The sequence below is a fragment of the Lichenostomus cassidix genome, chromosome 1Aa (genome assembly GCF_008360975.1).
Source record: "Lichenostomus cassidix isolate B80296 chromosome 1Aa, HeHo_3.0, whole genome shotgun sequence".
Classification (NCBI taxonomy): domain Eukaryota; kingdom Metazoa; phylum Chordata; class Aves; order Passeriformes; family Meliphagidae; genus Lichenostomus; species Lichenostomus cassidix.
The window spans coordinates 13,597,063-13,610,056 of NC_139480.1; the positions used below are offsets into that span (position 1 = coordinate 13,597,063).

At 37.9% G+C, this 12,994-nt stretch overlaps 1 protein-coding gene across 1 annotated transcript in view; it reads left to right on the forward strand.

Annotated features, from left to right (window-relative positions):
- Positions 1-12,994, forward strand: part of PRKAR2B (protein kinase cAMP-dependent type II regulatory subunit beta) — a 78,122-nt gene that overhangs the window by 27,657 nt on the left and 37,471 nt on the right. Inside the window, exon 2 of the mRNA XM_085040895.1 lies at positions 1,723-1,758. Coding sequence (XP_084897021.1) covers positions 1,723-1,758 — 36 coding nt within the window. The remainder of the gene's footprint in view (positions 1-1,722; positions 1,759-12,994) is intronic.

Consider the following 12,994-nt stretch of genomic DNA (forward strand, 5'->3'; position numbering starts at 1 on the left):
TCCCTCTCTTAAGTTTGGGGAAAGTTTTTGAATGTGAGTGAAATGTTATTTTATGCTTTCTTCTTAGAAATATGTCAGATTCCAATTTTTTTTTATATGAGCACATCTGCTGAAACCTGCTACAAATTTACATGTTTGAGGAAACAGCTCAGCCATCTGATAGTGACAGTCATGACTGATGTCCTGAAATGAATTTGGCCCATACCAATAGTCACAAAATAAGCAGTTCTGAGGAATCAAACACCCCCATATTACAAAACAGCGGTTGCATAAAATATGGTGTCTGCTTTGATAAAAATGTGTCTACATTTTTTGCCTTTTTATTTAAAAGCAAAATTGTTGGTGGGGATTAGAATTCATGTTTCAAAGTAATTTTGCTGGTTATGTTACTCTTGTACTCCTCTATATGGATATGTTTGGGGTTTGTAACAGCTTGTTCTCCAGAGGTTTCCTTCCTCATGACTAGCACACCAAACCTCTGTAGTTGGGTTTCCCTGTGTAGTTTTTTGCCACTTGAACTTGTCACTCCTGTGTGTGCTTGCACAAACCTTCTGTGACTGTGGTTCAGAAACTGTAGCTTTCCTCTGGTATTTTTTGTTCCCAAAGGAATAAGAAGTCAGTTTGCATCTCAGTTTGCATCTGTTGTCACTGTCTCTTCTGTTTTCTCAGCAATTGTTTTCTCTTATATCTTGGCTTAAGTATTCAAGACATGATGGACATCTCCCATGTAAAATTAGATGGCATAAAATAAAAAAGTTCAATATTTTTCATTTTTTGGTTCTGTGTAAACATGAAAAGCATTTTTTAAGGTTGAATATTAATAAGCACTGTAAGGGCATACATTTTTAATGTAGCTGCTGCCCACATTTGAAATTAGGTCATTCAGATTTTCTTCTTGCTGTTTATTCCAGCAGTTAATACATCACATGAAAGAAGAGTTCAAGACCAGTGTTTTTTACTAATTAGGAGAAGGCTGAAGGTTGTATTTGGAAGGCAAAATATAAAACTATTTATCTGTTTTATCTCTAGTAACTCTTGAAGAAGCTGGTAAACCTAGAAATTAAATAGAGGCAAAGCCATGTGTTTTAAGTTGTATTTTGCAGTCTCTCCCAGTTGGAAACAACAGGAGTCTGATTACAACTGTTTGCAGCATGCAGTTGGAAATGTGCCAGGATGGCACTATACAACATTTGCACTGGGGTTTTGGTGGGGGTTGGCCTTGTTATTGACTTACCCAAGGAGTTTTAAAGGTTAGTCAAAGCAAAAGTTGATCTTTTACTGGAATTACAAATTAGACTTTTTCTCTATAAGAGTATCTTTAGTGCCAGATTTCTAATAGGTATATTTTGTAAAAGTAAAGTAAATTTTTTTACATATGTTTTTAATCCCTGCATGCGTTATTGTTTGCAAGATGCCAATTTCTGTGCACTTAATAAATAATGGCAATGCAGATCTAAATGTTTCACATGCAGTCATGACCAGCAGTAAGTAACAGTAACACTTAGCTGAAAATGTTCTTGAAAGCTTTCTAGTTGCTACGTTCCATCTCTTGCAAAGCTACTTAAAAGTTACAGTGTATACAAATGGGTTCCTAGAAAGGTACAAAAAATAGTACTTCTCAGGTGTTTGTAGTTGTCACACTTTGAATGAAGTATAATATTGTTACATTTAAAGCATGTTAGACTACTGCAATAATAATCAAAATGTTGTATTTTCTTTCAGCTCCAGCCGTAAACCGATTCACCAGACGTGCATCTGGTAAGTTGAATGAAATTTCTTTGTCTGTGTAGTAGTTGAAACGTGCTGACAGTGATTGTCGTGTAAAACTCAATATGACATTAGTCGAAGTTCTTTAAAATGATGGACTTGGGCTAACCTCCAGTTTGTTATTTGCTTTACTGAAAAATGTAGCCAAGGTTTCACGTCATGGAACTTGCATGAACACTTCTTGTTGCTGTGGAATTTATTAAAAAGCTGAGTTAACCCCCTCCCTTAAAAACAAAATAATTTTAGTTCTAGCAGAACTGAAGGTTGAAAGCAGGAACTGCATGTAATCTGAATGTAAGCAGGGTTACCTTGCTCACTTTGCAGACAACCTGAAACTGCAATTTGGTGATCAGCTATGCATGAGGAAATGTACAACTGTGCTAGAAATTCACTGTTTTGCAAACCCAAGCTGGTTAGTGTGCATGGTGTGCTGTTGTGCTGTGCAGAGCTGGCAGGTCAGGTCTGGCAGCATCATCCCTGTGCTGGTGTGTTGTGCTGGGAGTGCGCCTGCCTCGCCTCGTGCTGCTTGGTGTGTTCTTCAAGTTACCTTGGTTCTTGCTGCCTCAGAGGACTTTGCTTTATTTCCATTACATGTAACTGATCCCTCCAAATTATGTATCATTAAAAGTTAATATTCTTGGCCTTTCCTTATTGTTCTGCTATGTCAGAACAATATTGTTCTGCTTTAGGCTTCATTTTCCAGGGCTTTTTCCTTCTGAAACTTGAGGCCCGGGACCTGAATCTTACTTGTTTAAAGTAGTATGAATCTGAAAATGTGGCATAAAAGTCACCATGAAATGTAATGAGACTCATGACTAACTCATAGGAGTCAGGAGAGCAGGAGATGTGAGCTGTTCCTAGTCATTTCAGCATGCCAACTTTAACATCCAAGTATAAAATGCTCTTTGTTTTCAACTTCAGGTCATTTTTAATAAATATATTTAATAATGCAGTAAGTCTATCCAGACTTCTAGTTTTGATAGTTTCAACCTCATTCAAATAGTTGCTTGTCAATGTAAAAATACCAGTGAAAATCCTCAGGATTATTGAGGAACTGTAAAAACTGAAAAAAGGAGGTTTGCAGACTTGGTGCATAGCATGTCATAGAATCACAGAATGGTTTGGGTTGGAAAAGGACCTTAAAGATCATCTAGTTCCAACCCCCCTGCTGTGGGCAGGGACACCTTCCACTAGACCAGGTTGCTCAGAGCTGATCCAACCTGGCCTTGAACACTTCCAGGGATGGAGCATCCACAGCTGCTCTGGGCAACCTGTGCCAGTGCCTCATCACCTTCATATATGTAGCACAAAGTAAGAAAATGTAATTAATTCCAAGTATTCTCATGCCTTAAGTAATGATAACACTTCATGAGGTACTGTAGCTTGAAATGAAAGGAATGATTCATTAACTAGTGCTCAGTAACAGTGAGCAGGGCTCTATGCAAATCACATTTCATGTTTTAAGGAGAGTTCTGCTGTGACTGATTGATAGCTGACGTTAATGAATACAGTCCTTCTAACAGATGTGTGAGCAGCTTTTGCATTCAGAGAGTTTGATTGTTTGAAAAGCTAATACTTGCACACAACCCCCCCATCAGTTATTCTTAATGTTTCTTTAACATGAAATGAACATTTATTTTTGAAAGGAAATGAAAAATATTATAAATCTGAAATTTTTGTGCAATTATTGGGGAAATAATTTCTGTTGGCAATTAATATTTCATGTATTTTGGTCTTGTTGTGGAGAGATAAAATAGTTATTCAGCATAATGAGTCAGGTGGTGTAGTATTGTCCAGATGTAAATCATGTGAATACATTTCAAGCTGAAATACGGTAATACTGCAGTTTGCTATATGTACTATTTTGTTAAATTACTGGTAGCTTTATAGTTAAAATATTTTTCAAACAAGAAAGCCTGTGAGCAGTGATAGTCCTTATTTTTCTTCTTAAATGATAAATGACTGCCAAAGAGGTATAGTACATTCAAGAAACTTGATTGATAAAATTAAAAATATAAATCAGACTATGCTGATAATATAAACATTTCATGGGGATGTCTGCAGTCCTAACCATATTTTTACATATTTCTTTTTTTTTAATTGAACAATTGTTGGCGTAGGTTAAGGCAATCAAGAAACCTTGCAAGTGGAAAAGCTGGATAGTAGCTGTTGGGTTTGGGTGGTTTTTTATGCTTGGTAGCTTAATAGCCTTCTGTAGTTAAAGCTGGTTCTCATGTTTAGGAAATGACATATGTAGTATGTAGGCAGACCAAATGAAACCTTGGGTTTTTTTCCTCAAATATGAATTTCTCTTAATTTTAGGCTGTTCAGCTAAGAGTTATTTTAAAATGTGAAATGTGCAAGATTGTTGATTCTTGAGTGTTTTTGAAGATTTTCTTCTGGTGAATATTAGTCCAAGCTAGTGGTGAATATTTGGAGATTTAGCTGTAGAGTGTGGTTTCATATTGCATCTGATCTAATGATACTGCAGACTGATTCGGAGAATGTGTGAATTCAGGGTCCCTTTTTGTCATGCCTCTGCCCATAAGTTGTCTACTTCTCTTGCACAGACCTAGGAGCTGTGCTGCCTGAGGGTGGATTGATTTAAATAAAACAGGAATACGTGAGGTACTGATGTGTTGATTTGCATTGGGCTTCCAGCATTTCCTCACAGAGAACAATAAATCTCTACAATGGATATCTTGATGTTTCTGTTATTCTTTGGGTAATGCCTAGTATTTTACTTGGTTGCATAAGATGTACTTATTTTTCCTAACTGAGCTAGAAATTAAGCACCCAGAGTTTAATTGCCGAAGCACCTACTGAAAATAATATAGTACAGCATTTATTATTTAGCAGCTGTTCCTGTTAACATGCTGTGAATGTATTAATGTACTGTCATTGGTATGTAGAGGAAAAAAACAGAAGTAAGCTAGGATAAATTAACTGTTCTTGAATTCCAGTTCTTAAAATTTATTGAGCTACCTAATTTGGTATCTCTGATGTGTGTGTATTCTTATGTATGTGTATATATGCAATGTGGGCTCTGTACATAAAATACACATATGCCATAGTGCTGGTGACATAGCTACTCATGGGCTAGTTAATAACATACTCCATTGTTCTAGGCTATGCACAAAGAATAATAGATATCACACTCTTAAAAAGAGTTCAGCAAGAAGAGGAGATTAAAAATACTTTATAGAGCTAGAATGAACAATGAGACAGCTGCAAGTAGTTAATCCTTAATTTTTCTTTTCAAATCTGGTGGCACTAAGATGAAGAGAAAGGAAAACAACTGTTGAGGCGATCAAGAGACTTGGATGTGGGAAAAAGGGGAGGAGCATGGAGGTAGAAGCATCATGAAGTAGAAGAAAAAGCTGTGAATATTGTTCACGAGGTGAAGAATTAGTAGAAATTTCTGAACAAGCTGAGGTGGCCAAGAGATGCCATTTCTGAATATAGACCAATGCTTTCTTGTAATGGATAAGATACTTATCTTGCTATGATAATTTTAATTTCCATTAAACCATGACAGATAGATAAACAAGTAAACTGTCTCATTAAACACTGTCAGGAACTTAGAATAATGCAACAAAACCAGCATGGGTTTGCTGCATAATTAGCTTAAATTTAGGTGTTTTGTAAACTAAAATACTACATACTCACAGTGAAACACTTCACAAGCAAGTTAGTGAGTACTTTACAGAATCACTATGAATAGTGGTTACATCAGCAGTGTGCTGCCTGTCAGACCTCTGAGCCTTGTCTGCACAGCTGGGAGCAGGACAGTGTCACCATGCCAGAGACTGGACACACACCTGCACACTTCATCCCACCCAGGCCCCGTTACAGGGCTGTCCCTCTGGAGTGACTGGTCCTTGCTGCCCTAGTTGGCTGCACTCTCATCTCACGGCTCTGGAGATGGGTGTTCTCAGCTCTCCCTGTGTCTGACACACAGGGCTCACTCCTCTGCCTGGCATATGAGAGCTGCCTGCATTTTGGGTGAGGTAGGCTCTGTGCAGCCTCACACAGGGGAAAATCTGGGAGCAGGTTTGCCAGAACAATTTATTCTTCTTCTTTATGTAAGGTGCCATTAGGAAGAAAGTGACAAAAATTTTTGTCTGCAGTATCCTGAACTATTGTGTGGACTGGATTAGTCATGCCCACAGCAGCATTTATATATATCACTGCTACTTTTCAATTCAATAATTCCTACAGGAAGCATGACAATGTACTTAAGAAACATGGTGAATTAACAGGAGTCCTGTTAGTGAAGGAATGGCTAATTGCTTTCTGAAATTATAAGCATGGAAGAGCATAGGTGATGTTAAATTCAGCGGTTAAATATAAACTAGTATTTAGGAAGAGCAAATTGGCATTGCTAGCCAAGAATAGAAAATGTCCCTAGGAACAATATTTCACTTGTGATTTTCAATCAGCTCAACTATATTGAGTTTTTCTTAAAACGATTGGCACCCACTTTCCTGTGGCATATTAAAAATTGTCAGAGAAAGGCAGCTTACTGAAATGAAGTGCTATTCCCTTTTGCAGAGTAAGGCAGGAGCTGGGGTTGTACCAAAAATAATGGTGTGGAATGAAGTAATTGTAAAGTCCCCTTTGAAATGCTCAGGTAGGATGCAGTGTTCTTGTGGAAGCATATCAAGTGACAGAAGACAGAAGAATAAAGAACTTTATTAATGAACCAGTAATTCCAGTTCTTCAGGAAGAATTACTGGTTCTACTTGTTCTAAGTGATGAATAACCCCCAAACTGAATTCAAATTATGTTGGATTCACTTTCATTCGTAACACACATTTCAAATGCTCAATATATCACATTTGTCAAATAAGCAAGGACACAGCTGACATACAGTGGTATCTAATACTAAAACTCAGTTAAGCACTACAGCTGCCATTACCTTTGTAAGGAGAACCAGAAGAAAAAGTGCTGTCAGAATTTGAGACTGTATCTGTATTGCATGAACAGAGCACAGTAAAGAAAGCATATTGTGCCTTGTCATGGTCCTTCTAACAATTACCATCATTGTAACACTCAAATCCTTTGCTGTATGACAGCAAGGGCATGGTGCATGGAGCTGTAGGCACCTTGTAGTCACTGGATGAGGGAGAATGCTGTGCTTCAGTCTGGTCCTGGTCCTGCTGAAAGCACATATATCATAGAATATCCTGAGTTGGCAGAAAACTACAACTCCTGCCCCAGCACAGGACACCCCAAGAGTCACCCCATGTGCCTGAGGGTATTGTCCAAACACTTCTTGAAGTCTGTCAGGCTTGGTGCTGTGACCCTTTCCCTGGGGAGCCAGTTCTGGTGCCCAGCCATCCTCTGGGCAGAGAACGTTTTCTTAATGTCTAACCTAAACCTCCCTGGCACAGCTTCATGCTGTTCCTTTGGGTCCTGTTATTGCTCACCTGAGTGAAGAGATCAGTGTCCGCCCCTCCCCTTCCCCTTGTAAGGAAACTGTAGACAGCTGTGAGGTCTCCCTTTAGTCTCCTCTTCTCCAGGCTGAATATGTCAAGTGACCTCATCCGCTCCTTGGCTTTCTCCTTCAGACTCTTCACCATCTTCATAACCCTTTTTTGGACATTCTATAATAGCTTTAGCTCTTTATTGTGTCCAGGCACCCAAAACTCCCCAGCACTTGAGGTGAGGCTGCCCCAGCCCAGAGCATAGTGAGACAATCCCCTCCCTTGCCCAGCTGGAGATGCTGTGCCTGATGCACCCCAGGACATGGTTGCCCCTCCTGGCTGTCAGGGCACACTGCTGACTTTAACTCTTGGGAATGAAGACCTGATCTCAGTGATCTGCCCCACAACACCTCTGGGTCTGTGGAAAGTTAGTGATAAGAGCTGTTTCCCATGCAATCCATAATCAAGTGATCCAGCTTCCTTTCTTTAGTTTCTTGCATAGATTATCTGCTGTGCACTTCTTCTACAAATGAGACAGTCACAAAAACAAGTTTACTTTGCTCGTTTCCTCTTACATTTTCCAGCAATTTGAGAAAAGTTCCTACAGAAAAATGAAGTATTAACATTGGCCTAGAGATGCTTAAAGAACACACATTTGCCTCCACTCCTAACCACTGTTTTCATTCAGAATGTCTGATAAATAACATCATGATGTTAAACTTGGGAGTACTTGTTCCTGTCCTGTTGATACCTTGAGATTTTTTGCTTTTGATGCAGATCTGAAGAAGAGTTTGTGTGCTCAGAAGCTCTTCTGCCTCCTTCTGGGTTCAGCTGTTTTGACTCTTCTAGTGACAGATTTTGCCCATGAAATTTTTCTTCTCTTGACTGCATTGCATGTATGCCAAAACTTTTCCATACTACAGTGTATAGTTGGACCGTGGGATTCTTGTTCAAAAGAAAACAAAATTTGGGCTATCTCTGCATTACTTCAGGAACTTTTTAAGTGGTTTGCATTCAACATTCATTTATTCCTCTTTTAAAACTCCAAAACCTGAAACATAGATTCTAGCAGGTTGTATCTAAGTGTTTCCTTGTAAACACGATCAGCAGAGGTTGAATATGAATTTTTCAGGGACCATTTATGGAGTTGATTTACAGAAATAGGCAAACTGTTGCAAATTATGTCATGTCAGGTTTTAGATACAGCTATGTTTAAGCTGTTTTGTCATAACACTTTAAGCTTAGTAAAAAAAGAGATATTTCATAGATGCATACTATAAGGCAAAGTTTGAGGTGGTGGAGGAAGGGGAGGAAAAAAGGCAAGAGAAGGGAGAGAGTGAGATGGTAGGAATAAGTATGTAAACCTTGTCCTCTGTGATAGGTTACTATAGAGAGGGCTCTCAAGATTTGTCCCAGGGAGGTGGCAGGGAATGAAGGAGATAAACAAATAGCAATTGGCCTAATTTTTACCCACGCAAATATTTAGGCTATGCTTCAGGGAAAACTCTCTGACTAAATACTTAGTAAAGAAATAGACTAAACTGCACAGCAATGTTGTGTTATCTCAGACATTTAAGGAAAGACCTTTTCTTGAAGGAATAGTAATTCATACTGCAGCGGTGTATAGATGATTTAGATAGATGGTTTAGATGATTTATTGAAATTTTATCTGTATTTCTGTGTTTGTTTAGATGTCCTTGCAGTCACATGTTTCTTGACTGCATTTTATTATGTACAGAATAATGATTTTTAAATTGCACAAGTTGGTAAAGCTAGATAGCTTTACCAGAGTAAAATGTACAGAGTAATATTTTTTAAATTGTACAAGTTGGTAAAGCTATATAGTGACTATTTTTTTAGAAACTAGGAGTGTCTTGTTTTGAGTTCACAAATTACTGTGTATCCTCTTGTATGGGAAATCCTAGTTTTTCCTCTTGTCTTAGTATTACCTTGGGAAAGTATTCTGCATGTGGTTTTGTATCAATAAAATTAATCACTGTCATTTTTTCAGCTATTTGGACTGGTCTTGTTTCAGATACATGAAACATAAACCAGAGATTGGTGTTGAAATATGAGTCAAATTTCTCTTAATGGACTCTTGCCCAGCCAGTTTGAGGAAAAACTCAGACATCCTAGCAAGGTATCAAGTTGTTAGACTGACTCACCAATTCCTTTAAACTCATTTTTTTGTATGTAACTTGTAAATAAGATGGGTATGGGAAAGTACCACGGTAGAGCTTGTGTTTATATGCCAAGCTATACCTGCAGCCAGCAGTGTGGCCTCTTCCATGCCACTGTTTGGGAAACATCCTGTTTGGAATGGTGGTGGTGCCAGTTCTGAGCTGGAGGGAATGGTTGGATAACCCTGGAGGAAGTCAGTGCTGCAGTCAGGTCAAGCTCCGTGGTGAGCATTTTTTGCATGTGATTCACTCTGTCTTTTTTGTGTACTTTCATTGCTAATATTGTTGCTGTTACTGTTCTTTCCTTACCTTTTTGCTCTTTCCAGTAAATTGTTTGTATCTCAAGCCATGGTCTTGGTATTTTGAGCCTCCAATTCTCTTCTCCGGCCCATAACTCATGATTTTGAAACTAATAAAATAATGGGGTTTTTTTTGAATGAGAATGCATGGATGTTGCCGAAAGAGGAAGAATTTGGAGTAGGTGTGTATTGATAGTCATTATTTAATAGTTCTGATCTTTTTTTCTCTAAAATATTTCAGTATCTGTGTCTGTGATAAGCTTCTCTTTGCTGTGCTATATTGTTCTTCCACACTTGTGTTAGGTTGGGGAGGTTTTCTCCCTCCACTGTAACTGATAGAGCATGAATCCGTAGGCTTAGCAGTATCTGTAATATCAGATACTTTCAATACCAGTATCCAAATACCATCTGTATCTGCTCACCAGTTTTCCAAAACACTTCCATTCCATCTGTGACTTCATGTGGTTTGACTTTCGTGCTATAGAAGATTTCTTCTGAAGGATAAAAGATGAGTAAGACAAGGCATGTTTTACAGAGCGAGTTGTTCAAAATGGACTGACAGTATTTGTGGAGCATTTTGCTTAGCAAGTTTTCTTGTGGAACACCATAAGATAATGGCTTGGCCTTTAACTTTCAAGTTTGGTTTGGTATTTGGCAAGTATTTCTTCTTTTAAATACTGTAGCAAGGAAGAGCGAAATCATATGTTTAAATACCTTTGCTAAACACTATGTTGTTTAAAAGACCAGGTTCCATTTATATACATGGTATAAAATGAACAGCCTGCTGTTTCGCTTTCTAAACATTCCATGTCATCTCCATGTTTTGTAGGAAGCAGGAAGCACTGATTCCTGCAGTGTACTTCTCAGTTGTTTAAGCAAAGTGTCCTATGTCAAAATGCAAGCCCAAAGCTTTCTTGCCATCAAATGTTCCCTGTTTCCTGCACCCATTCTTCTGCTTCCATATAATTTAGTTCCACATTGTCTTTGGTTTAAGTCATTATCATCTCCCAGATCCTCTTCTCCAATATGTAGTTTGGAGGATGCAGAAAGTCTATACATGGAAAGATCTATAGGATAAAGATCTCTGAAATCAGTATTTTTTCTTTCTTCAGTAGGTCCTATAAGTGCCTCCAAAGCCATTCATACTTCTGTGTTGAATATTTTTTCTAGCTAAGTACTGGTACTTCCAAGTAATAGTTCTGTTGTTAACATGGAACCAGATTTGCTTCCTTTAATTCTAGTCAATGCCTGTTTTCTCCTTTTGCATCTTGATTTCTCTTCTACATAAATATGTTTAAAGTCTTCATTCTGAGAAGTCTGGCTCTCGTATGGCAGGGCTGTTCATATGTGTTAGGCAGAGTATACATAATTTTCTAGCATAAAATTTGCAAGAAAATCCTTGAAGGGCTGAACATGAATTTGAAAGTCTCTCCTGAATTCATTTCATAAATTTTTATTAATAAATGCATAATTATTTTTCTTTCTTATGGCTCTCTCACCCAAATTAAATCCCTTTTCTTCTTTAGAGTAAAATGGAATTTAAAAATTATAAAAATTTGTTGTATTAATGTGAATGCATCCTTAAGGGGTTAAGGTGGATAATTTCTTTTCTTGTTCTAATAACAATTTTGTGGGAAAGTGAGAAAGATTGATTTCTGGTATCTTCACAATTATTGTGAAGAATTATTATGAGCATGCCAGAATGAAAAATTGCTACAATTTTTCATTGCTATAATGCCACAATCCACTCATGAGGAAAATTTTATGTATTTATTACACAGAATAGGAAACAGAACTCCATGAGAAAATAAAGAAAAATGAACTTGTCAGAGGAGATATTAAATGGAAATGTTAAAGCCTTGTTTAGTTTTCTTGTTAAACTGGAGATTGCATGGAAGCACTAACTCTTTCCCCTCTCGATATGCAAGGAGATAACGAAACTGTGGAGATCCAGTTTCAAATAATCAGTCACAAAGAAGGACCCTGATCAGCCTAAACTCAAAGCTTCAGTCAGTCTTTGAAAACATCTTTGCACACTGAACATCAGATACACAGTGCAACAAAAATTGCAACAAAAGTTTATATCCTTAACATTGTTTCACATGCAGTCTAGTAAGTGATGAGGGCATCTTTTAAGGCACAAATTCAATGCCTACTTGTCAGCCTTTATTTCTCCTGCTAACACAGTCTGAGTTTTGGAAATACACCTTCAGATTGGAGCAGTACTGTAGAAAAACTGTTCTCTGAGCTGGGGACTTACAGCACTGAAAGGGGGAAGTCCTAAACAAAAATTATTTTCTACTCTCTCATGTTCTTGCCAGTGAGCAACAGGAAGAGACATCTTTCTATCCCCAGCTAGCATTGGTTTGGGAACTACTCTCACACCTATTCTAGTTGGTCCAGAGCTGAGTACACCTACTCTTTTGTTAATTTCTTTGTCTATCCCATCATAGAAATATATTATGTATAGTAATATATCATCATAGTAATATACTTATATCAAAGATAGTCATGCAGGACACAATTCAATTTTTTCAGGCATTTTCCTTACTGAGAGGATAAGCACTGATCTTATTCTTTATTTTAAAAGAACAACCCCATTTATGCTATCCATTTGGGAATTAGTTCCTGGGGAATGCCAGTCATCAGGAGTTTGGGGTTTAGGCTCAAATAGGTGAAGTCAAAGAATCGGCCAATGGCAGACAAAAACGTGTGTGTATGTATTTATAAAGAACATAGCAGAAATGTCTCCCTATATAATACTTAACTACTGTTCTGTAGGATTTTTAGACATATCACAGAATCAAGCACATTTTCTCATGGCTAATGTGAAGGAATGCTTCAAATGCAAGACAGCTAAGAAAAAGAGAAATACATACGCCTGCTGTGTGGCATAATTGCGCTGAATAAGATGAGATCCTAATCTAAAAGATCTTCCTGAGGTGTGCCACTGGGATCAGTTTGTTCATGAGTAATTGCAGCATACAATCTGAATTGTCATAGTGGTTCAGAAGTGCCCAACGACATGAATATGTTATTGCATGTTGGTGAAGACTGTACATTTGTTAATTGAATTTCTCAGCTGTACAAGTCAAACCACGTAGGAAGAACAAGTGTGGATTGCTCCATAGTCCACCCTGATATGTATGGGGCTTATTAGACCAACACAGTTGCTTTCTTTAATATGCCATCTGGGAAACTGGTCTGTTGCAAGAATAAGGAAGGGAAAGTGGCACAGTTCTTATGGGTCAGTTCAAGAAACAGGCCACGTGTGAAGTATGGTGTTGAAATATGCTAAAAGGAGTGTTGGAGAGCTGCG